This window comes from Orycteropus afer, unplaced genomic scaffold, assembly GCF_000298275.1.
Source record: "Orycteropus afer afer isolate SDZICR_OR568_19922 unplaced genomic scaffold, OryAfe1.0 scaffold00597, whole genome shotgun sequence".
Taxonomy (NCBI): domain Eukaryota; kingdom Metazoa; phylum Chordata; class Mammalia; order Tubulidentata; family Orycteropodidae; genus Orycteropus; species Orycteropus afer.
In genome coordinates, this window is record NW_006922184.1 from 1,044,173 (window position 1) to 1,071,100 (window position 26,928).

Consider the following 26,928-nt stretch of genomic DNA (forward strand, 5'->3'; position numbering starts at 1 on the left):
TCCAAGATTATCTTCTGTGTCTGTGTTAATTGGTTTCCCTTTTCTTTGTTGAAGAGGGTCTGTGCAATCCTTCTGCCTAGTCCGCCATCTTGCCAGAACCTGCTTCTTAGCTAATTTTTGGGAGTAGATTCACCAGGCCTTTTTTTCTTGTCTGTCTTAGTCAGGAAGCTCTACTGATACCTGTCCTGGTGGCCTAGCTGCCAGCATCATAACAGACAGGCCATCAAGCACAACAAACTGAGAGATGGCAATATACATCAGCCCCAAGAAGTGCACCACGAGTGTGGTTAAGTTTATTGGAAATCTCCAAGTCTTGAGTTTAATCAGAGTTCTGGAGTATACTGAGAGTAATACGAACATCTCTAGCTCTGTAATAAAACCCTTCGGCAATCTGAAAATGTGAGATTTTGCAATGTATATGCTGGCTTTGAAAAATTTACTGGGGCTATGATGTGAGCCCAAGCATGCGTTACTCTGTCCCACAAATGTCTGCTATTGGCAGGACGCAAACCCCAAGGACATTGTCTGAGGTCCTGAACAGGAAGCAGACTCTGTCTTACTGTTAAGCAGCCATAACTTTTTTTTTTTTTCTGTTTATTTACTGAGAGCAAAGAGCATATGCATTGCGAAGTCTACAGGACAGGACAGCTGTCCAAATTCGAGAGTAGTTACCAACCCAAGATGAACCATTCAAAATACAGTGGATAAGCAGATTTAAAAAAAAAAAATGCAGACCTCTCCAAAGTGTGTGGGACCACACCACCACTCACAGAGGATCTCACAGGAAAAGTGAGAACATTAGACTAAAGAATTTATATACTTGCTCAGAGTCATTCCTTGCTAATGAAGATGGACTCAAGTTCCACATTTAGCCCTGAAAGAAATAATATTTTGTGTGCACATGTGTGTGTATATATGAAATTAAATACTCATGAGTATACATGTGTGTATTACGCACAAGGACATTAAAATGCTGAAGACTGATGCTTAAAATGACCACGGTAGATCCTTATTCCAGTTGCCTCATTTACCACTGGGGACACTGAGGTACAGAGAAGTCAGTTGGTATGTGGTATATGGATAAAGATGGGTGTAGCCCCCGACCCAGAATATAACATACTCTAAAAGGACAAAGGAGACCCTGGGTTGTGCAAATGGTAACACACTCAGGTACTAATGGAAAGGTTGGAGGTTCACATCTACCCAGGGGTTACTTGGAAGCAAGTCCTGGTCATCTATTTCCCAAACCTCAGCTATTGAAAACCCTGTAGGACACAGTTCTTCTCTGACACACATGGGGTCACCGTGAGTTGGACTAAGCATTCGATTGTGTGGATCATAACAAATTATGGGTAACATTGCAACGAATGGGCATTCTAGAACACTTACTTTTGCTCATGAGGAACCTGTGCATAGATCAGGAGGCTGTGGTTCAAACAGAACAAGGACACACCGCATGGTTTAAAATCAGTATCGGTATCCATCAGGGCTGCATCCTTTCATCACACTTATTCAATCTGTGTGCTGAGCAAATAAGCCAAGAAGATGGACCACATGAAGAAGAACGTGGCATCAGGAGTGGAGGAAGACTCATTAACAACCTGTGATATGCAGACAACACAACCTTGATTGCTGAAAATGAAGAAGACTTGAAGCACTTACTGTTGAAGATCAAAGACTATAGCCTTCAGTATGGATTACATCTCCACATCAAAAAAACAAAAATATTTATAACTGGGCCAATAAGGAACATCACAATAAATGGAGAACAGATTGAAGTTGTCAGGAATTTCATTTTACTTGGATCCATAATCAGCACCCATGGAAGCAACAGTCAAGAAATCAGATGATACATTACATTGGGCAAATTTGCAAAAGAGACGCAAGCCATGGTATTTTTAGTTGCCTCATATGCATACAAAAGCTAGACGATGAATAAAGAAGACCAAAGAATAATTGATGCATTGAAGTTATGTCTTGGCAAAGAATAGTGAACATACCATGGACTGCCAGAAGAACAGACAGATCTGTCTTACATGAAGTACAACTGGAATGCTCCTTAGAAGGGAAGATGCTGAGACTTCACCTCTCATTCCCTGGAGAAGGATATCATGCTTGGTCAAGTAGAGGGCCAGCAGCAAGGAGCAAGACTCTCAATGGGATGGATCGATGCAGTGGCTGCAGCAATGGGCTCAGGTATGTCAATGACTGTGGGAATGGCACACGGGGCAGTGTTACGTTCTTTTGTACATAGGGTATGAGTTGGAACTGACTCTACAGCACCTAACAGCACAACAGCAATACATCATTGAGTACCTACTAATGTGCAGGAGCGCTGGTGGCGTAGTGCCTAAGGCATTTGACTGCTAACCAGAAGGTTGGCGGTTCAAACCCACCAGCCACTCCTCGGAAGGAAGGTAGGCAATCTACTTCCGTAGTGATACTGCCTCAGAAACCCAAGGAGGAGTCGCTATGAGTTGGATCCCACTCAACAGTAGCGAGTTATATGCTGAGAAGACTTTTCCCATTTTGCTGGTTACAGATGGTAGGGAAAGAGCCTCTATTAACTGTTGACAGTCTCCCACCAAAAACACTTGTCATTGTGAGGTGCCCCCTTCTCCCAGCATCAGGTCCAAGAGGACTCAGATTGGCTGCAGAAAAGTAAATTTTGCTTCCTACAGGTTCAAGTTTCAAATACAAGATGTTCCCACGTCCCCTTAGAGGCACGCATCCAGATGATTAAAAATAGTGAGTGGTGTTTTCCTAAAAGCTGCAGCACCTCAATGTCAAGTCAGGGACTCAGGCAGGCATCCAGGTGGTATGACATGTTGAGTGACGTTTTCTCCTCTTAATCTGTCGTACTGGCTGTGCATGCATGCTGCCAGCTGAAACTACAAGCTTGTAAGGGTATTAGTGCCTCTTGGTGTTTTACTCACTCCTGTGAAATCTATGTAAATGCTGTAATTAAGCAATTCATTTTTATATTTGGGCAAGTGTTCTCAGTATATCTCTTTCATCGATTTCACTAATTCTGTAGTTACCGATTGGAAGCCCTCTGAATACCCTAATGACGAGTTCCTTGGCTGATAGGGGAGATTCTCTTTGAACTTAGGCAATCAATGAAATTTACCAATATATGCTGCAAGGTTAAAGTCTAGCTGTGTCTCACAGAAGAACCATTGTGAAAGGCACAAAAAGGCAAACAAAATAAATAAATGGAAAAGCCCAATGTAATTCATTGTTCTTCCATCTGGCTTCCATAATGCATAGTATTCAGTTATTTGAAATTATCTGGATGGTTGACTTTTCACTTTTTCTCAAGAAATGCATTGCACAGACCCAGCTTGAGTGTATCTACTAGTAGAATTCCAGGGAAAAATATATAAGCAGTCAGCGTCAAGGCCATACAAAACAATGCTAACAGAATCGCATGCCATGCTTACTGATTAAAGACAAAAGCAGTACTTGAATATGTAGCCTTGTAATATGAGTCCAGTGCCTGCAACATCCCCAGGCCATCCAAGTACTCACTCTGTCCATTTCAACATATGAACTTCGTCGGGGGGAGCGAGGTGGGAGCGGTGATGGTGATGATGCTGTTCTAAGTCTGGATATAACTGAGGATGGGCATCTTAAAAACCCAAATGCGTTCTCTAGATTTTCTACAAATCCGGTGCATGGCTCAGTTGGACTAGAATAACAGTGAATGATATATAGTCACCAGGACAGAAATAGCTTACCAAAGAATTTTGCAGAAGTTTTGTCATCATACAGAGATGCAGCAAGTTTCCAGAGTGCCTCATGTGGAGCATTTCCTCTCTACAGAAATGTGTTGGATATGTCTTGGATAACAGGATCCACTACCAGAGCCTCGCTTCCCTTCCCTTCATCTTTCCCTTCTCCCTCCCTCCTTCCCTCCCTCTCTCTCGCCCTTCCTTCCTTCCTCCCTCCCTCCCTCCTTCCTTTCCCACCCTCCCTTCTTTCCTTCCTCTCATTTTTGGGTGAGAGCTCTACATTCTTAATCTTTGTGTAATGAAGTATGGTCCCCAAGTCACTTTAGCTTCAGTGCAGCACAAGGATTCTGTACATAACAGAGAGACAAGATTCTTCTTATGTTTAGGAAGACAAATTTAAGTAAGTAAACATTTAAGTCAGACAGATTTGAGTAAGTAATTATGACCAGGTCCTTAGCCATACCCTCCCTCCAGAGGAGACAGATTTGCTGCTTAGCAGTATACCAGGAACAGCACAATACTAGCAATAAGACAGGAACCCGCTCATGCACACCCCGTGGAATGACAGCAGTACCTGCTCCCTGGGCGTATCATTTCTCAAGATGCCCCACCATGGAGGAGGCTCACCTAGAGAAGATCCACAGAGCTTCACAAACCTCAGGGTCAAATGGTAGTGAAAAAGGAAAGAGGTCTCCCTGTGGAGTGAAGCATGGAGGTTGTTGTGGTTGTTTGTTAGGTGCAGCCAAGTCAGCTCTGACTCACAGCCACCCTACATACAACAGAATGAAGCAATGCCCAGTCCCGCACTGTCCACACGATTCTTGCCGTGGTTGAGTGTAGTGTTGCAACCACGGTGTCAATCCATCTCACTGATGGTGTCCCCCTTTTTCTCTGACCCTCCACTTTACCGAGCATGATGTCCTTCTTCAGGGAATGTTCCCATCTGACAACATCGCCAAAGTAGGTGAGACGAAGTCTGGCCATTCTCACTTCCATGAGCCATTCTTGCTGTACTTCTTCCAGGACAGATTTGTTAGTTCTTCTGGCAGGCAGTCCATGGTACTTTTAGTATTCTTTCCCAACAGCACAACTCAAAAGCATCAACTCTTCTTTGGTCTTCCTTCTTCGTTGTCCAGCTTTCGTGCATATGAGGTGACTGAAAATGCCATGGCTTGGGTTAGGTGCACCTTAGTCTTCAAAGTAGCATCTTTGCTCTTTAACACTTTAAAGAGGTCTTTTGTGGCAGATTTGCCTGGTGTAATACATCTGATTTCTTGACTGCTGCTTCCATGAGCGTTGATTGTGGATCCAAGTAAAATGAAATCTCTGAAAACTTCAATCTTTTCTCATTTACCGTGATGTTGCTTATTGGACCAGTTGGCGGGATTTTTGTTTTATGTTGAGGTGTAATCCACATTGAAGGCCGTAGTCTTTGATCTTCATCAGTAAGTGCTTCAAGTCCTCTTCACTTTCAGTAAGCAAGGTGGTGTCATCTGAATATCTCAGATTGTTAACAACTCTTCCTCCAATCCTGGTGCTGTGTTCTTCTTCATATAGTCCTGCTTATCAGATAATTTGTCAGCATACAGATAGAATAAGTATGGGGAAATTATACTACCCTAATGCACACCCTTCCTGATTTTAAGCTATGCACTATCCCCTTGTTCTGTCAAGAAAACACAGGTAATTATCTTTCTGATGTTCTTTGCTTTCAGCCAAGATCCATCTGACATCAGCAATGATATCCCTCATCCCACACCATCTTCAGAATACTAAGAGAGGAGTCACCGGGAAGATAGGGATGAGTCCTAGGCATTCTTGGAGAGTATGTGTGTGTTTTGAGTGTATGCATGTGTATTGCTGCCCCACCACCACTGCCTCAATGTCCCAACCTCTCTAAAACCAACCACAATAGGAGTCAGGGAAGAGGCCCTGTGTGGAGGGCGAGGGAACCTCTGGTGTGCTGTGTTTGACCCGTCAGTAGAATCTAAACACACCAGAGTCTTCCTTGAGTAGAACATTCCAGACAGAAGTATTCTCTTCACCACAGAACTACCCTGATGTGGAGAGAGGAACACAGAGTAACTGCACCCTACCCCGCCCATCAACACCTGTGTGGACCGCAGTCACACTCACGACGCACTGCATTCGTCCTGCAGTTTCCAGAGCACTCTCGTGCGTATTGGCCACTCACAGACGTGCTGGGGGTAGACGGGGCACGTGGATCATCTTCAGTGATCATCTTCATTTTTAAAATGAGGAACTGAGTCACTGAGGAATTAGCTAAGTTGCCAGTGTCCTAAGGCAGTAAATGGTAAAGCTGGGACTGAACCAGTTGCCATGAGTTGATTCCAGCTCATGGCAATCCCGTTTGTGTCCGAGTAGAGCCAGGCTCCATACGGTTCTCAGGGGCTGATTTTCCGGAAGTAGATCACCGGGCCTTTCTTCTAAGGAGCCTCTGGTTGGGCTCGAACCTCCAACCTTTCTGTTAACAGCCAAGTGCATTAATGCTTCGTGCCATCCAAGGATGCCTAAACTGGGGCTAGAAACCTGGTTTTCAGATTTTTAGCACAACACTCTCCGCTATAGCATACCACCTCTCCTTACTCTATAAAAGCCATTGAAATGTATTTCATGTTTTAAATTCTGTAACTATTTCTCCTTGCAGTAAAGCTTCCTCGATGGCAAGATCAGTAGCATATTAGGGAAATACAGCACAAAACAAGCATAATCTAGGTGTTCAAAAAGCATATAGAAATTATAAATTAAAAGAGCATAACCGTTAACCAGCTAGCCTCCATTTCCCAATCAGTTTAAGTTACTTTAATACATGTTTTTGAACTCAAATTAGCTAGAATCCCAACATGTAACACTCTTAATGCTTGCTGAATTGCATCATGTCATTTCATTTTAATTTCCCTCCTTTCCCAGGGTGTCTCACATGCTGGCACATGTATCCGGCACTTGGGATTTCTCAACTCCCGTTATCTCAAGAGGTGAATTCCTCCTTGTATGTTTTGTAGAATCATTCTTATACTTTAAAGATATGTACAATTTGCACCCAAATAATTGACTTCTAAACTTTTCTTCCAAGACCCCTAATGTACTAATTTCTCATAGCATGCCTAAAACAAAGTCAAAGGACAGAGAAAGTGGTATACCTACATGGTGAGCTGTGCCTTGCGTGTGGTGGAGACTCACTGCCACAATTTAATTCAGAAATTACGGGTGATGTACACACAAGAGAATACATGTGACTAGAGCTGCTGGGACTCTGTGATGCTCCCCCCGTTAATTTCGAAAGAGACGAGAACCTCTCCACAGAGACATTTCCAGTCAATAGCCCAGAAGAAAATTAATGTGAATGCATTTGCTGCCCTGCGCAATCTACTTCCGTAGAGATACCGCCTCGGAAACCCCAGGAGGGGTCGCTAGGAATCGGATCGACTCGATGGCAGTGAGAGTTTTTTTAATGATTGTCTAAAAAGACCTATGTTTCAAAGAAACTGGCACCAACATGATTCTGGTCATCCTGGTGAGAGAAGAGTGGCAGGGGCGAGTTGACAGTCCGGAAGCACAGAGAACAGAAGATGTTTTGAGAAGCCATGTCTCCGAAGTGAAGTTAGGTTAAGCAGGGTCACTTTGATGTCTCCCCTCCCATGTCCTCTGCCAGTGGCCTGCTCACACTAGCTCATGCAGCAGGCTTTGGAAATGGCTGGAAACCACTTGGACACAATGCCCATTACTTTATGATAATCCAAGTCTTCTAGAACAGACTTGCTGGGATTGTAAGAGACTGAAAAAGATTGATTTATTTTATTTGCACAGTAGCATGTCTTTAGCCCACGACCATATCTGTTCCAAATTGGCCAGGGCCAGGGAAGCCAAGGTAGTTAAAAGGCCTGTCTGAGTTTCCTGTGGCTTTTGTAGTGAAGTACCACAAATTGGGTGGCTTTAAACCACAGAAATTCATCCTCTCACACTTCTGGAGGCTAGAAGCCTAGAACTTGTAGGGTGTTAGCGGGGCAGTGCTCTCTCTGAAGGCCCCAGGGAAGAGCCTTTCTCATCTCTCCTGGCTTCTGGTAGACCCAGGGAGCGTAGCTCAGTGGTTACATGGTCATTTTCCCTCTACGTCCCTCTCTGTGCCTCTTCTTCTTCTTTTTTTTTTATAAGAAAACCACTCAGATGGTACTAGGACCCACCCTACTGCAGTACGACCTCATGTTAGCCTACCTGATAACATCTTCAAAAGCCCTACTTCCAAATAAGGTCATATTCATAGGATTGCAACTTTTTATTTTTATTTTTTTGGTGGTAGGGGGTAGGGGGACACGGTTCAGTCCATAACAATGTGAGTGTATGTGTGTGCAGACTGGGTGCCCCTACTATAGTTAAGGCTGAAGTCTCGCCCTCACTTATTGCATCCGCCACTTCTTTTGCCCATTGATTTGGCAGAATCCACACTATGAGTGGTGCTGTCACTTTGACATGCCCTGCACAGGGACAGACTTCCACCTCCTTGATACCTATGAGAGTTAATTGGACCAGCTAGATACATATTTCTTGCTTCCTCATTTTAACCTGCTACCTCATTCCCTAGCTTTCTTACCATCCTAGCACTTACCAAAATTCAACCTCAGGCACAGATGAGAAAATGAGTTTTTCCAAAGACAGCTAAATATTAATGGGTATTTAGGCACAGAACCTGAAACTTCATACCCCAAAGGGCTTAGATTTCCAACCCTAATGTCTAAACGTGGGAAGTGATTTGAAAAAAAGATTTGAAAAATTTGAAAGGTTTCAAAGATTTGAAAAAAAAGAAAAAGAAAAAGCTTGTTTGGAAGTGCACTGAGTTGTTATTATGCATCAAAGGGTTCAGTGTGTTTATCTTTGGTCACCTGTAATGTCAAGGCCAATGTTAGATTATATGTTGTCTCTGTTACAAGTTGTCGCCTCCATGTTCAATTTACAGCAGTATTCTCTTCTTCTCCTTAGCCTTCCTTCACCACTAGGATTCACAAATATAAAGGTGCCCAAACAGATACTTCTGAGAGGATCTGAACAGCCCTGAGGTGGTCAAATTGGTGCTTCTTCACTCTCTATATTAAATGTTATTTCTATAGCCTACAAAAGTCTACGAACTATAAGTTTGGTTCTGATTACATAATTATGCTACAGAAGCATGAAAAATATCATCCTTAAACCCCTCCAGGTGCTTAAACAGTTTGATAGACTGTAGCCATTCTGCCATCAGCACCCCCAGCTGTGTTGCTTAGCAACATTTTAATTCCAGGAGAATCGCAGGCGGTGAAATCCCTGTGGAGAGGGAAACAGAAATAAGAGGGCTGTGCACAGATGATCCGCGTTGTTTTTCCTAATACACTGGGAGGACCACTAGCTCTTTGCCTGAGTGAGAAATGGACTGTATGCAGATCAATGGGTTCAGCAGTAAACTGGAACCAGGCTCCATGGCTAAGGCGACACAGGCCGAGAGGCTAGAGGGTTCCTCATTTCCATGATTCGCAGTGTTTTCTTAAAGGTTTCACAAAAGGAAATTGATCTGGGCATTTGGTCAGCCCTTGCCCTTGCCCTTTTGTGCTGTGGGCTAATAACAATTATTTTGGAAATGGACACTTTGGCCTTGATCTCCCTGTGTAGGTCCGGCCAGGTGTCAATAGTGACACAGCCGCCTGGCCACTCTGTCATTACAAGCATATCAGGCCCACACAGGGGTAAGATAAGGGAAGGCAAGGAGGCCTGAGCTGTGTCCCTAAGAACGTGGCCCCTGCTGAACTTCCTAAGCAACCTCGAGGAGGCCTGCTGCCTGTGAAACCTGCACCTGGAGAGGTAATCGCATCCCTGGGAGAGGCAGATGGCATTTGGAGTCTCTCCTCTGCATAACTCCAGCACCTTGCCCGGGCTAGCGCCAGTGTTTCTGAAGAACGCTTTCCACGGCTTATTGTTGTGCTAACTAGTCGCCAGGATTATGCCTGCTCATGTGTTCTAACTGTGTGTGTTTTTCTTTTCTTCTTTTTTCTGTTTACAGGCTGTTGAAAAGGCAAAGCCTAAGAATAATCCTGTAAAGTAAGTTGATATTTTTATTGGATATTTTAATTTTAATGGACTCCACACATGCATGCAATAAATAAATAAATAAGGTTATCTCTATTCATGACAATTAAACAGAATAAAACAAAAACAAGAGAAAAAAAAAAAAAAAACCTTCCAGTGAGCAGAAACCAGCTTTGATTTTTCTCCGTGTCCCTGATGAGGAAATGCCTCAAGTTGTGTGCTCAGTTTACAGAAATTAATGTGCGCCACCCATGATGAGCTGGCAAATACCATTATAATAGTAGTCAATGCATAGTACTCCAAGCGTCTGGATTTTGCACATTTTTAATTGCAAACCTTGGGCCCACGACAGAGACATAAATGGCTGAAAGGGGCCAAGTGATTTCTCACCACGTGGGGTGGTTTGGCACCTCAGCATCGAGGCCTCACTACTCTGTTAATGAAAAGCTCATAAAAATATATTTAACTCAAGGTTTTTGTTGCTACCAGAGAGCTATTTCCAAGGCATTTTATGGGACACTATTAAATTATAAACAAGCTGCATGCCACTCTTTTAAATATAGACATCCTATCTCTTCCAGAAGGGAGGCTTTCAAATTAAGAAGGATGTCTGTCTTGTCCTTTGGGTTGGTGACATCTGATTGCAACGTTACCATGCATACCGGTTGGGCCAGCCATGTGATGAGGGAAGAACTGCTGTAGTTGCTGGGTTATTACAGACCCAGTAATAGCTCAGATAGGAGCTCTGGTAGCGTAATGCCTAAGGCACTTGACTGCTAACCAGAAGGCTGGCGGTTCAAACCCACCAGCCACTCTGCGGAAGGAAGGTTGGGCAATCTACTTCTGCAGTGATACCGCCTTGGAAACCCAAGGAGGGGTCACTAAGAGTCAGGTCTGACCTGACGGCACATAACAAAGACGAATAGCACAGGTGCTAACTGGAAGGTCAAAGTCGGCAGTACAAACCCCCAACCAGCCGCTTTATAGAAGTGAGGCAGTCCGCTTCCTTAAAGATTACAGCCTTGGAAACCCAGTGGAGCAATTCCACTCTGTCCTCTAGGGGCACTGTGGGTCGGAATGGACTCCACGGCAGTGGGTGTGGTTTGGGCTTGGCTTCTGTAAAGACTGACAGCCTTGGAGACCCGGTGGTGCAGTTCCACTCTGTCCTCTAGGGGCACTGTGGGTCGGAATGGACTCCACGGCAGTGGGTGTGGTTTGGGCTTGGCTTCTGTAAAGACTGACAGCCTTGGAGACCCGGTGGTGCAGTTCCACTCTGTCCTCTAGGGGCACTGTGGGTCGGAATGGACTCCACGGCAGTGGGTGTGGTTTGGGCTTGGCTCCCATAAAGACTGACAGCCTTGGAGACCCGGTGGTGCAGTTCCACTCTGTCCTCTAGGGGCGCTGTGGGTCAGAATGGACTCCACGGCAGTGGGTGTGGTTTGGGCTTTGCTTCTGTGAAGACTGACAGCCTTGGAGACCCGGTAGGGCAGTTCCACTCTGTCCTATATGGTCGTTGTGAGTTGCAATCCCCTCAACAGCAATCTTAGTTCATGACAGCCAACTTCCATTCGAGTTGGTACCAAATACAGACATGGGGAGAGTGTATTGATTTTTAATAGTTTCTGGGAGAATGTGTCAGCTAATGCCAATGGCAAGAAGGTTGTTTGTGCTTTATCAAAGAATTAGCTTTTCCAGGACACCAGAGAGGCCTCCTGAAGACCTGGGCTCCGGAGCAGAAGCACCAGAGCTTGGCTCAATTACACTGAGTGATAGCTGACAGAATCGGATGTTCTTAAGGTTTTATGTATAGTGGTCCTTCTTTGGCAGTTTCTACTATCTGCCAGAGATTTCCCGTTCCACACAGTGTGCATATAATAGGGTTTGATACATGTTTTCTGAATGAGTGACCAAGTAAACAAATTGGACACACCCCAGAAAACAGTCCTTCTAGAACCCAACCTAGAAGCTCAATAAGGCTGGTGGCTGCACCGGAGCTCAGAGGACCCTCTAGTGGGGGCTGCCGTCAGATCAGAAGGGCAGCTGTATTATAACTGACCGAGTCATCCAGTCTCTATTATCCTTGACTCATGCCACATTTCAAATGTCCCCACATTTCTCTGGTTTGTCCTATCTGCTTTGCCTGGGACCACTTACTGCTTTGATCTTGTGAGCAAGAAGTAACATTTGACTGGTCTTCTTTGAGCATACAATGAAGTGTGTCTAGTCTTGCTGGAAAAGTAGAGATTTGGTGGCATCATTTGTAACTGAAGTTTGAACACAGATCGGTAAAGATGGGCAGCCGTGTGCTTTGATGCAATCTGCTTGCCAAAGTCCAACCCACAGGCCAAATCCAACCATTTTAAATAGTTGACAAAAGGAAGAAGAATATGCAAAAGAAGAATAATATTCAGCAAAATGTGAAAATTGTATGAAATTCAAATTTCAATGCCCATAAAAAATGTTTTATTAGAACACGGTCATGCTCATTTGTTTACCTATTGTCTGTGGTTGCTTTTGTGCTGAGTTGTTGTACCAGAGACCAGTGGACAGCAAAGCCGGAAATATGACAGAAAAAGTTTGCTGACCTCTGCAGTCATTGCTCAGGTAGAAAAAGGCACAGATGGAAGCTTTTTGATGGGTGCTGAAGGCTAAACTATCAATCCTCTCTCCTTCTGGCCTTTAAAAAGTGAGCAAGTATTTCCTGAGGCCTTACTGTGTATTCACAGGAGCTCTGGTGGCGCAGTGGGTAAGGCATTCAAGGTCAGCAGTGTGAGCCCACCAGCTGCTCTGCAGAAGGAAGATGGGGCAATCTACTTCCATAAAGATTTACCACCACCGAACCCAATGGGAGTTGCTGTCAGTCAGAATCGACTTGATGGCAGTGAGTTTTTGGGGTGTTTTGGTTTTAGAGGGTTGGTGTGAGTCGGAATCAACTCGATGGCAGTGGGTCTGCCTTTGGTTTGATCGTGTGTTCAGGACGTTCTGGGTGGTGTGCTCCCTGATTCTCACTCACCGCTCAGTACTTTGGAAAATTGTTATGGATATAAAATCCATCGATAGCAAAGTGGCAGCTCAGATCCTGATTCCTGCGAACACACTTCCAGAACCTTGGGGTGGTGTCCCAAGTCATATCTAGATGGCTATCTTGCAGTGTGTATGGATTTACTGAAATTCTGCTCCTTGTCAAGATCCAGCTACGGCTCAGTCACCTCTCACTTGGGGTGATTTGTCCATTTTCCTCTCCAAAGGTTCGCCTGCCTCTCCGTTTACCCAGCCACTTGTTCCATTTGCTTTGAATACCTTCATGGTTGTAAGTTCTTTCATCACCATAGGGACACTGTGGTACACATTAATTACACTCCATATAAGGAAGAAATTAAATATGTGCTTGGTGGGTATAAGGACATAATGTACCTGGCTACGCTAATGACTTTGCCCTGAAATAGTAAATATTATCACTGAGGGTAAGAATCAAATGGAAAGGTGTTAACATCAGTGGTGAGGAGAAGAGATGCCTGATGTAGTTCTCAGTATAGAGGAACCATGCTGGTGGCAAAGCTTGATTTGGATGTTACGACTCTGGTTCTTTAGTGTGTCAAGGAGACTTTCTCGTGAATGTTAACATGCCGCGGCAACCGTCTCCAAGCCTTCATTGTGACAACAAGGCCTGAGAGATGTACAGATTTCTCCTACCATATGTGACTTATCACATACATTTTTTAAAAAACACATTTCTGTTATTAAGACATATGTGATAGTACACTTCTGCAAATGTGAATTGCTTTTGGCTAAAAGCCATGCACTAATAAGTTGACTTGAGTCTAACTGAGGTTGACATCTGTTACAGAGAAAGAGAGAGAGAGAGAGAGAGACAGAGAGAACACAATTGCCAAGCATGACATTCTTCCTTGCTTTTCCACTTTGACAAGGCGGTTGTTGTCTTTCACAAACCAGTATCATGGTCCACTCTGCATAGGAAATTACAGCTTTATTTAGGAACTGATCCATCTCAGAGATACGGTAGTTTCATTATTAAAAAATGACAAATAGCCCGTGACCATGACGTGGGTGGGTGCATTATTCATTTCTCCCGCTTGAATATTTATGGAGGATCTCCAGCATTCCGGGAGCTGTGATAGATGCTGAGGGAATTAAAAATGAATCTGACACAGGTCTTACCCTCGAGGAGTTTAGAGTCCACTAGGAGAGATAGAATCGGTTTGTAAATAACAAAATACAAGATCAGGAGAGATGTGTTTGTTAAGTGGGGGACAGATCGCGCCTGAGGAAGGCTCTGAGGAGAGGGCGTACCCTAGCCAGCACTACCGGGGAAGGTGTGTGGGGTGGGGTGGGGGAGGCGTCTGCACCAGGACTTTCAGGACTGCTGATCTGAGACACTGGTACCGAGGTGGCAGGGGAAACGAGGAGCCCAGGCTGCCTGGCTGGGTGCAGGCAACGAAAGGTCACGTTGGAAACCAAGGCTAAGAATTGGTGGTGACATGGGGCCCTGAGGGCCTATGCAGAGGAAGGATAAGCCCTGGTCGAGTCAAACAGCACTGAAGAGCTCAACTTATTACTGAATGTGAATCATCAATTAGTCTCCTAATTATTAAGCATAAACCCAGAGTCAGTAGATTGGGGTTCTCATCTTGGGTCTGCCACTAGCTTGTGGTGTGAAATTGGACACGTTCCTACCTTGCTGCAGGCCTCAGTGAGGGGATTTATATGGTTCTCCACCTCTCAGGGAGAGCAGGGCCGCTAGAGGGGAAAGCCTGCTTTCTATGTAGGCTCATTTTAGGCAAATATTTGATTGGTTGAAGTTTGAGGTGGATGCATGGCCATTATAAACATTGCACATATCATACATATGTGTTTCTCTACATATGTGCACATGCACATATGCACAGAAAGCCTTTACCCATCATTTCTGCCTTGGATATGGTGCCAAGAAGCCATGTCATTAGAATTTTAAAGAGAGCTGTTAGAGGATAAGCATGGCCCAGAGGACATTGAGGAGAGGCTTAAATGGCCCCTTATGACCAAAGATAATTGTGTAGCTTGGGTCTGTCTGTCTTGTGATGTTCTTGGATGCACACACCTCCCGGCCGGACAGACTGTCAGTGGAGACATCGGCATTCATGCCGAAGGAGAGAAGTCGATGGATTGTGAAGGATGTTCTGCCAAACACTCGGCTTGTGGGATTGGCTGCAGAGGAGGAACCAAAGACATTCATTGTGCGAGGAGAGTGTGGCAAAGAACACAGAATGAGGCTCTCCCAGCCTTGTGAACTCAAACGACTACCTGGAGGCCTTGCTTCCACAGGTAGTCTGAGATCCAAAACCAAAACCCAGCTGCCCCGCAGTCAGTTCTCACTCATGCAGACCCCCCATGTGTCAGAGGAGAGCTACGCTCTCTAGGGGTTTCAGTGGCTGATTGTCTTCCAAGCCACCCCTGGGTGGGCTCGAACTGGCAACCTTTCGGTTACCAACCAAGCCTGTTAACTGCACCAACGAGGGACTTTGAGGAACCCATGCCTTCCTAACTTAGGCCCAGTTGCTGAGCGTATTCCAAGTAAGCACACAGTTTTAAAAGTCCTCCCTGGGAAGGATAGAATTCCCACATCTGAAATGATAAAATGGCCCACGTGTCTCTCCTACATTGTGACTTCTGAAATATTTTTAGCAATTGCAAATGCCCTGAGGCACAGTGCCCAATGAAAGTAAGACACATTTAGGGGTAGATCCAGCAGCATGAGATACGTGGAGCCCAGCTGTGCCCAACGAGCCTCACAGGGCAGGGGGTGAGATGCCTGGCACACGCCCTTCATGAAAGGGAAGGACCCATGAGCTCCACAGTCTTCTCTCTCTACCCAGCCCTGCCATTTGAAGAATAGTTTATGGAAAGAGAACCGGAAAACCTCTCTCCAAACAGCTGCGTCAAATAAATGGGGTTCTTGATGTTGTCCAGAGAGCTACAACTGGGTGCAGAACGCCCCTGCAATCATCCTCACAGCTAACAACACTTTCACAGGCTTTAGGACACTCCTTTTCATGGGGAATTGGAGTTGTGTGTTCTGGGCAAACATATGAGACAACTGCCACCCAGAGAGCACTGCTGCCCAGAACCCCAAGGTTCCAGGAAGATTTTGCCCTTTGCTCCCAGTTCCTCACCCCCTCCCCTGTCAGCACACATGCGACCACTGTCAGTGCCTCGAAAGGTGTCGCTGGAGTTTCTTTAAGTCATATTTTATGACTTTATGTAGCAGTTTATTTTCTTAGAATGAAGACTCCAAAGTGTGAAAAATGCAGTGAATCAGCAAGTTTTCAGACGTTTTAATAATTATGCCGATTTCAGTTATATCAACTTTATACCTGTAAGAGTTTCTTCAAAACTTCGAGGTGGCCCAAACAGTTAAGCCTTCAGTTGCTAACTGAAGGTTGTTTCGAGTCCACGCAGAAGCACGTCGGGAGAAAAGCTGAGCGATCTACTTCCGAAAACTCAGCCCCGGAAGCCCCGTGGAGCCCGGTTCCCCTCTGACACACGCGTGGAAGCCATGAGTGGGAGTCGACTCCACAACCACTGTTTTCCTGTTCGGTTGTTTTTTTGGCGGTTTTATGGGACTTTTCTCTTTAGCTCTCAAATTAACAGAAAGCACTTCTTTATTGATGACTCTGAGGGAAACAGAAGGCATCTACTGGTGATGCTGGGGGACCTCAAGCCAGTGTCAAATGCAATCCTTTCCAATGGAATTAAGTTGCCTTTTTAACCAACATCCATAAAAACAGCTTTTTTATGCATATGTTACTTTTTCACTCTGTCCTGCTCCGCACAGCTGCTTAGACAAGAATGGCCAGGTGTGTGACTTCTTCACGAAGCAGCTCGGCTTTTATTACCTAACAGTTATACCTAAAATTTTATTTTAATATTTCCATGTGGTGATCTTTCCAAAAAATGTTGATGACTCAGGATCACACACCTGGCACGCAAGAAATGCAAGCAAACCGTGAACATGTAGTCTCTGAACAAACAAATTGTTTACCTACTATGTGCCAGGCTGGAGTGAGTCTAGTCGGGAAATAGACCCATCATTACACTGTCAGATAGGTGGGTTCTAATTCTCGCCTTCCATGTGGGAGGCCCAAGTTCAATCCCCACAGCACCGCCTGCCAACCACATCCTGTCTGTCAGTGGGCGCTGCCATGTCATTATGATGCTGAGCAGGTTGAAGCCAAGCCTCCAGATGAAGACACACCAGGAAGAAAGGCCGGGTGACATACTTCTGAACAGCAGCCCGTGAGAACCTGACGGGTCGCTATGGTCTGATCCCATTGCACAGGGGGTTGCCACGAGGTACAGGCCAGCGCTATAGCAGCCACCACCACCACCACCACCACCACCAACATAGTCGAAGTGTGGGCAGCATCCTGTGTGGCACGGATGATGGAGCAAGGGACCGCTTGGAGTAGGCTCCCTCTATGGCAGCAGGAGGCCCGGGTGAACACTCGAGGGTGAGACTGCCCCAGAGAGCAGAAGAGCACTAGCGGAAAGCACTGGGAGAGGGAAGCAGATGCTGGGTGGTGACCAGGGTCTAAAAGAGGCAACTAAGGATGGGAGCATTTGTTGCCGTAGCAGGAAGTTCTTGGTGTGTACATTGCAGGAGAGAACCAATGGGAAAGAGGACAGAGAGCTGGGACCTCCATTTGGCATTAAGAAGAAAGCAGTGTGACTTGAACAAAACTAAGAAAATGCTGGAAAGGCTTCTTTTAGTCTAGAAAGTAAAAGGTTACAGTGAAGGAGGGGTAGTCAAGTATCCGGTTTTAAACTGTTTGCAGAGAAATGCTGTTGGGTGCTGTCGGGTTGACTCTGACTCATCGCAAACCCTTGTGACAGAGTAAAGCTTCCCACAGGGTGTCTTAGGCTGTCATCCTTCAGGAAGCAGATCGCTAGGTCTTTGTCCTATGAAGCCACTAAGTGGGTTTGAACTGCCGACCATGCAGTTACCAGCCAAGCACTTAAACATTGCACCCCCAAGGCTCCTTTACAACAAAACAGACTTATCCAATCTTTTCTGATTATATACCTTTCTCAGCAGACTTTGATGCAAATCTCAGCTCTGTGAAGCTCGTTTAAGCACCCAACAGGTCCCTTGCGCCTTCATCCACCTGGGATTGTTTCTTACCCATTTTTTTTTCTAAATTTTCCTTTGCTACAATTCCTTTCACCTTACTCAAACATTTCAGTTACATCAAGATATGATACATTGGACATGAAACTTAACACCATTATTGTAACTTCATGTGCTGAATTCAGTCATTCCTCTGACATGAAAATCCTTTCTGAATGTATTTTTATCAGCCCCGAACATAAGCACAGTAGGGCTATTTTTATTTCATGGTAACTACACACAGGGCCCGGACAGCAAGCCAGTGCTCCACTCACCACAGAGCATGTTCAAAAGTCAGGAGCCGGGTGATCAACTGCTATTTAGTTGACTGTTAGTTGCTGATGGCAGAGGAGGCAGGAAGCTGAAAAGTATAGAAATGACTCACTTCAGCCAGGGGCTGAAATAGGAAACATAGTTTCTGTTTTATTAAAGCTGTTGCCTAAATCAACAGCAGTTATCTAGAGAGGCAACACTGGGGGGGCGGTGGTAAACCATTCTGCGGCAGGAAAACGTTTCCATTTGTAGAATTTACAACATGGAAGTAGATTACATGGCTTTATAATCCAGTTTTCATATGCACATGCATTTATATACGCCATACATCAATATAAATGCATGTGCATACAAAAAGATGTGCATACAAAATGGGTTCAAACACAGCAAGGATTGTGAGGATCGCGCAGAACCGGGCAGTGTTTCATTCTGTTGGACACAGGGTCACTATGAGTCGGAGCTAATTTGACAGCACCTAACAGCGTACATCGGGATACCCTCATGTCTCTTGCTAACTGAAATCAAAGACAGAATTGTTGCTGGTGGCAAGACAATCAGAGGCAGCCATGCCCAGAGAAGCTCTCAAGCCTTCTTCCCAACGCCCCTCTCTCTGCCCTGCCCGCCCCTGCAGTGTTTCCCATCTTTCATCCCTCCCCAGCAACGCATGCTCTCAACTGCATTCCAGACCACTCACTCACTCGCTGCCGTCGAGTCAGACCCAACTCATAGCGACCCCTCCTTCGGTTTCCAAGGCAGTATCACCACTTCCTTCCGAGGAGTGGCTGGTGGCTTTGAACCACCAGCCTTCTGGTTAGCAGTTAAATGCCTTAGTCACTAAGCCACCAGAGATAGTGGGGAGAATATTTGTGAAAACCATTCTGGCTTTTTAATGACTAGTTGAGCAGTTTCAGGGAGTGTCTATGACGATATACTTTCATGAAAGCCTCATGGGGCAAGCTCAGGGCAACCAATTATTTCAATTATTGTTTCAAGCATGACATCCTTCTCAGGGACTGGGTCCCTGATAACGTGACCAAAGTCCAAGAGATGAAATCTGGCCATTCTCGCATCTGTGGAGTATTCTGGCTACACTTTAGCCAAGACAGATTTGCTTGTTCTTCCAACAGTCCATGCTATTGTCAGTATTCTTCACCAACACCACAATGCAAATGCATCAACTCTTCTTCAGTCTTCCATATTCATTGTCCAGCTTTCACATGCATATGAGGCGGTTGAAAATACTTGAGTATTGTCATTGAAAATGCTTGGGCCTGGTGCACCTTAGTCTTCAAAGTGACACCTTTGCTCCTTAACACTTTAAAGAGGTCTTTTGCTGCAGATGTGCCCCGTGCAATATGATGTCTGATTTCTTGCCTGCTGCTTCCATGGATACTGATTGTGGATCCAAGTAATATGAAATCCCTGACAACTTCAATCTTTTCTCCATTTATCATGATGTTGCCTATTGGTGCATTTGTGAGGATTTTAATTTTCTTTATGTTGAGATGTAATCCATACTGAAGACTGTAATCAGTAAGTGCTTCAAGTCCTCTTTACTTTCAGCAAGCAAGGTTGTGTCATCTGCGTATTGCAGGTTGTTAATGAACCAATCCTAATGCCATGTGCTTCTTCATATAGTCCCGCTTCTCAGATTATTTTCTCAGCATACAGATTGAATAAATCTGGTGAAAGGATGCAGCCCCAATGCATGCCCTTCTTGATTTTAAACCATGCAGTATTCCCCTTGTTCTGTTCCGATGATTCCCTCTTGGTCTATGGATATGTTCCTCATGAGCACAATTAGGGGTTCTGGAATTCTCATTCTTTCCAATCTTATCCATAATTTCTGGTAGCATAGTGCCTAAGGCACTTGACTGCTAACCAGAAGGCTGGCGGTTCAAACCCACCAGCCACTCCTCGGAAGGAAGGTTGGGCAATCCTACTTACGTAGTGATACTGCTTCGGAAACCCAAGGAGGGGTCGCTATGAGTCGGGGCCGACTCGATGGCAAATAACAACAACAACAACACATAGACAAATGCCTTTGCATAGTCCATAAAACACAGGTAAACATCTTTTTGGTATTCTTTGCTTTCAGCCAAGATCCATCTGACAACCACAGTGATATCCCTTGTTCCACATCCTCTTCTGAATGTGGCTTGAATTTCTGGTGGTTCCCTGTTGATGTACTGCTATAACCGTTTTAAATTATTTTCAGTAAACTTTTACTGTGTGTGATATTAATGATATCTAATATGTAGACTATTTTAAATGAAAGCTTGGTTCTTTTTCCAGGAAAAGTTAGTGACACACACAAGGGCTAAGGAGGAGTTCAGCAATCGATTGTCTAAAAAGCAGTGCAAGCTCAGATGTACTCTAAGATGAAACTCATACCTTTGATGATGGTTGAACTTCAAAGTGGTATCCTTAGATGCCCTCAGTCATCTATTCTTTCATTAAACAAGCTTTATTGAGCACCTACTATATGCTGGGTACTGCTGGAAGTGGTACACTGCCTAAGGCATTTCACTGCTAACCAGAAGGTTGGCAGTTGAAATCCACCAGTGGCTCCACATCTTTACTGCCGTAAAGATTTACCACCTTGAAACTCCAGTGGGGGTCACTATGAGTTGGAATCAACTTGATAGCAGTGAGATTTTGGGTTTTAGTTGGAAATGTTAGGGTTATAGCAGTGAATAAAACAAATTTCTCACTTACATGAACCTTACATGATGGAACCGCCAGAAATTCAAGCCAGATTCAGAAGAGGATGTGGAACAAGGGATATCACTGCGGTTGTCAGATGGATCTTGGCTGAAAGCAAAGAATACCAAAAAGATGTTTACCTGTGTTTTATGGACTATGCTCTGATGGTGTAGTACCTAAGGCATGTGACTGTTATCCAGAAGGCTGGTGGTTCAAACCCACCAGCTACTCCTCAGAAGGAAGGTTGTACAATCTACTTCTGTAGTGATACTGCCTTGGAAACCCAAGGAGGGGTCGCTATGAGTCAGATCTGATTCTACAGCAGTGAGTTTGGTTTTTGGTTTGGTATGGACCTTACATTCTCATGGGCAGTGACACTCTAAAACCAGATAGACAGACAGATAAATAGACAGCTATAGATAGGTATGGGAGCTCTGGTGGCGTAGTGGCTAAGGCACTTGACTGCTAACCAGAAGGCTGGCGGTTCAAACCCACCAGCCACTCCTCGGAAGGAAGATGGGGCAATCTACTTCCATTGTGATACTGCCTCGGAAACCCAAGGAGGGGACGCTATGAGTCGGATCCGACTTGACGGCACATAACAACAACAACAAATAGATAGGTCCAGTATGATAATGATTGCTTAAAAGAAAAATCAAGGACGATAGGGCGGATGGGGAGTGTGCGTGTTGGAAAGGTTGCTCTTTTGTGCCAGATAGGGGTCTGATGCTGTTGTTCTTGCTGAGTGCATTTGTAAAATTCTCCTTCAGGGCAGTCACTATCCACATAAGAAAATCACAGTTATTTTAAACCAAGACCCCGCTACTTGCCTTGACTGGCCACTTTTTCAACAGCCATGGCTCTGAGCACTGTCATGAACTGGTTTTCAAAATTTAAAGCCACAGTCGAAGGTTCCCCACCCATTTCTACAGAGCAGCAGCAGAACCTTGTCCCTAATTTGGTGGTACTCTCTCAGAGAACTCCCACCAGGCTTTGCACCGTAACAACATCACTGCAGGAAGGGCCCAGCAATGCCTTGCCCTGCCATTGTCGGGTAGCCCTCATTTGCTTATTGATTTTAAAACACATGGAGCATTTTCTAGTAGTATCACATATGTGAACAGATGTGTTTGTAGTGCTTACAAAGAGCAGGTTCTCCTCTACCATATTGTTTCAATCGTGTCAAATATCTGTTGAGACACAGCTGGAGTTCAAATTATATATGAGTTCACGTGCATATGTGTAGAGTGTGTATAAACATACATTTATATCTTGAAATCAAGCTTGCTAACATGTATAATTTGCTTATCCAACCCTTACATCATGGTTTGAGGGAAGTTAAACTTTAACCTAGCTGATGTTGGAAGTCATGCACATCTCCAGCTGGTGAGACAAAGATGACTAACTAAGGTGTGTTTCTACGTGTAGATGTCATTATTAGCAGATTCCTGGCATCCCACACTGCAGTGCTTGATAATGCAGAAGTGGTTGAGAAGGCAAATTTTGACACTGGGCAAGGCAACAAAAAGGTCACTAAGGTAACAGATGACAACATGTTTTGGTTCTCTAGTGCTGCTATAACAGAAATGCCACAAGTGAATGACCTTAACAAACAAGGATTTATTCTCTTACAGTTTAGGAGGCTAGAACTCTGAGATCAAAGTACCAGCTCTAAGGGTTGGGTGAAGGCCCCTCCACCATGGGTTTCAGCTCTGCCTCCTGTTCCAGGCCCACTAGAGCTGGAGGCTTTTTTGACTCATGCAGCTGCTGGCTGCTAAGGCTGATGAACCCAAAATTGATGCAATCCCAAGTAAAATGACGCAATCCCAAGATTAGCAAGTAGCATGGCAGGCCACTAGTTCAAGTCCAGAAACAGTCCCAAGATTGGCAGACAACATGGCAGGCCACTGATGACTCGGCTAAATGCAGGTTCCAGATGTGCTAAGAAGCTAGAGACCTTTCTCAAAGCATCTCCTTATATATTGGAAGCAGGCCTCATCCCGAAGGCAACTAATTGGCTCCTCACAGCAAATTCTACCGTGAGAGTTGATTCCACCACATTCAATCTCATCATGAGGAATAACGGCATCCAGCTGCACAGCCACTCAAAACCACAGCCCAGCCAAGCTGACACACAACCTTAACTACCACACAACATGCACTATATTTCCTACTTTTGAAAGGCCATCTTGGTCAGAATTTAGCAGAGTGAGACACTCACGTAGCCAGAACACTCACACTTGCTCTGTTCTTTGGAGCCAGAGACGCTGAGGAATGTTGGTATACTCTTTCTCCTGCCTGCCATACATACTCAGGAGAACATGAAGATACCTCTGGTAGTTTTCCCCACTGGCCAATAGTCCCAGATGGCAGATGGTTCCAAAGTGGACAGCTTTAAGGCTTTACACATAGAGTCACAGAAATTTCTAGCCAGAAGAGTCCAGGCAATCACTCTACAGAGCAAGAAAACCAAACAATTTTTGTTTCATGTTCTTCCCATAAATATGTAAGTAATTAAATCGTTTGGTTACATTTCAGTGGTGAGGATAAAAAAAAAAAATCCCTCACTTAATATTGATGTAAGAAACTCAAACACAAGACCATGTTTCAGGAAATAACACCGCTATAAGGTTATTTTTACCTTATGCAGCATTTCTTAGAATCGAAGTGCCTGGTCTCCTCCCTCGGGGATTGCGCCTATGCTGGTGATAATTGAGGCTGATTTTATTGGAAAATCACCTCTGGCTGAGGAACATTCTCCAGGGGGGACTTTGTGTGGGGACAGACTGGTTTCCGGTGCCAGTGGCATACTGTCCAGGCCAGTGCTGTTCAAGTTTCCAATCGTTGTGTTCATTCCGGCAGCACAGTCATTAGCAACCCTTCAGGCAGAAGGGAAATTTACTTGGAGCTGTTTGGAGCACTTTTTGGCTACCAGGTCAGTAATCGAATTGTAGCTTCTAACATGTACATTCAGTATTTCACTAGTAATGGCAGGAGTCACTGTAGTTTTTACTTCAAGTGCTTAATATAAAATTCTTTTGCATAATGATCCAGGACTCTGGAAGAGAGGCCTGAGGAGAGAGGATGGCCATGCTGAGTAGCGACGCTCTCACACCACCCTTAGAGGCTTGGCTCATCCATCAATCATTTCCTGCTTGTTGGTTTTTTTAATTATAAAAAGAATCCAGAGTTATCTTGACAGCGCAGTGCAGCACAACTAACCAGGAGACCCAAATTCAGAAATGTGCCCCAGCTCCCAAACTCCACCAAGCAGAAAGGGAGAGTATTATAAATGGAATAAGTTGAATCTCTAGGAGGGAGGAAACTGATAGAGAGACTCTGGTGACCTTGGAATGACATTGGTCTGGAGGCTGGAGGAAAGGTACTCAAAAGCTGATTTGCTTTGTGAAGACAGGAGAGTTTGGGGGAGAAACCAGGAGGCGAGTTTGATGAACAAGGCAGAGGAAATGCCCATGAAATTACATAGTACAGCTAGCCCTGAAGCTGCTTAGGCCAAAGGAAGGGGGCCTGTCATGTTCCTGTTAAAAGGCTCTTCACTTAGGCCACTCCTCAGAGCACAGGAAAACTTGATCACAGATGGTCTTCCAATGCCTAATCCTGGGTTTACAGTCATTCACACAAGTGTAAAAGCCAATGTGTGGACCTCTACTGACTAGTGGGCACCCTTCCTTTATGAATTCTGTGCCCAGGTAATTAGTATTATTTACTTTAACCAAGAGAGGGAAAGAAAAATAATTCCAAGCATGCAGTAGTTACACAAAGCTTTTTTAACGACAGATAAAAGTGGCATATGGCTTAATCCTTGGGTTTCCAGCAATCAAGAAGCAGTCTTCTGCAATATCACTAGAGTCCGTCCCCAGTGGGCATAACGGAGATGATTAGATACATTGAGTTCTTGGTGTCATTTGAAGAAAGCAGAATCTCATACACATTGGTATGAGATTCCTCTCACTTCATTTCAGTTTTCAATAACCAGTGTCATCACATGTAACAGTTTCTTCATAATGAAACTTCATGTCAAATTGGATTTGTCTTTCAAGTGAAAGCATATTGTGAAGGCTTCTGAAATCTGATCCTTAAAATAATTTTTATGGCTGCAAAAATCATGTACACATGTGTGTGTGGATATATATACAAATATGTAAGTACATATACAAGTACACACACACACACATGAGTAAAAGTCTCAGATTCCCCAAAATAAGAATAATACACATGAAATGAATAATGAAAGAATAATAAAAACAAGGTAACTATTTTAGAGGAAAAAAGTGGTAATTCTGCCTTTGTTATTTGACAGGCCTGGTTAATCAAAATCATTTGTATAAGGGAGAAATGGAGCAGCTACTGTGTGTAAACAGTGGAGAAAGCAAAGGAAAAATAAAATTTGCCATACAACGGACTCTGGCGCTTGGTGACAGGAGAACAGCTTTCGGGCCATCAGAATACCGTGGCTACCCTTAACCAGGGAGGCTGTGGGTCATTTAGTCCTTCTTTGATGAATCTGGAAAACCACAGAGGACTATCACTGTGATCCATTCTCTTGGTGCCATTTGCTCAAAAGCTGTAGGTACTTGCACACAGTCATGCTCAGTCTCCTGTCGGGCCCCTTGTTCTCTGCAGCGTCCCACCACTGAAGTAGCCCTCCAGTCAGTCTGACAGCGACGCCAGCCCGTTTTGGTAGTGTCCGCACAAAGTCAGCAATAGCCGCACAAATCAAGTATCACGGAGTCAGTTTGTCTGTTAATTCCTCAACATGAAGATAGTTAAATTAGGGTGATTTTGCAATACATTATTGGAGCAGAGTCTAGCCACGGCCTTTTAGTGGCATGGATTACAAAAATGTAGATACAGAGACAAATTTTGATTTGGGTGAAGGCAATCTATGAGAGGATTTTTTTAAATGCAGATATATCAAGCTCTGTAACCCTAGGGGTGGCGGGGCTTGGTACTGTGGAACCTCTTGACGACAAGCCACCTCATTAGTTTATCCCAGCATATCATTCCAACCCTTTCCTGTGTGGAAAAATTTAGGAAACACTGGTCTAGGGACTTAGGTGTTGCACGTCCATAGTCATTTCAGATCAAAATTCTTCAAAGCGAGATGACGTACTGAGATAGTGCAAGTGTGAAGTTGGGGATTCCCTCAGGCAACCTGCCTGACGGGCTATGTCGACGTTTCCCCAGGTGTGGCCCGTGAATAGCATTTGGAGGGATATTAGGTGTTATGCAGTTGATGAAACAAACACTGTGTGTGTTTGGTGGAGGGTGGTCCAGTAAGTCTGGGGAATGCTGGGTTAGAGAGGTTTCCTTCAGAGCTGAAGTTTGAGCCTTTAGTGTTCTAATGACATCATATCTCTGAGAGGCATTATACAGAATATTGCAGTCATTCCCCAACTTAACAGACTCTAGAAGTCTGTTGTCCACGGAACATCAGAATCTACTTCGAGACATGCTGGGAGAAGAATAGCTGGGCTGGAATAGTGACGTCAACACGTCAGTGGGTTAGGCTAAGTCATTCTCATGTGAGACTACCCACTGAGCCCTGAAAACAAAAGTGCTTTAGCCAACCTGCTGCCAGACTCCTCAGCCTATCAAGGAAGCCATTCAAGGTACAGTCTGAATCAGTTGGACAGTGGTCCTGAGCAGTTAGTCTACAAGCCATACCCTCAGTGTCAGCGGGTAAAGTGAACTAGAAAATTGGAGCATTATGGTCCAATGAATTAGGTGCACACAGATACCCATATTGGCTAGGTCAGAATCCCCTGTAATGTCCATCCCACTTTTTTTAACTGTCTCCATTACAGATAAATAAAGTGGAGCTTTTCAGGTGATTATGCATTTTTATTTATTTATTTATTTTTTAAAATTTTATTTTGATTTGGGTGAAGATTTACAGAGTAAATTCACTTTTCATACAGCAGTTCACATATACTTTGTCTCATGTCATTGACCACA

At 44.5% G+C, this 26,928-nt stretch overlaps 1 protein-coding gene across 1 annotated transcript in view; it reads left to right on the top strand.

Annotated features, from left to right (window-relative positions):
• Positions 1-26,928, top strand: part of AFF2 (AF4/FMR2 family member 2) — a 431,977-nt gene that overhangs the window by 306,982 nt on the left and 98,067 nt on the right. Inside the window, 1 exon segment of the mRNA XM_042783029.1 lies at positions 9,781-9,818. Within this exon segment, the coding sequence (XP_042638963.1) occupies positions 9,781-9,818 (38 nt within the window).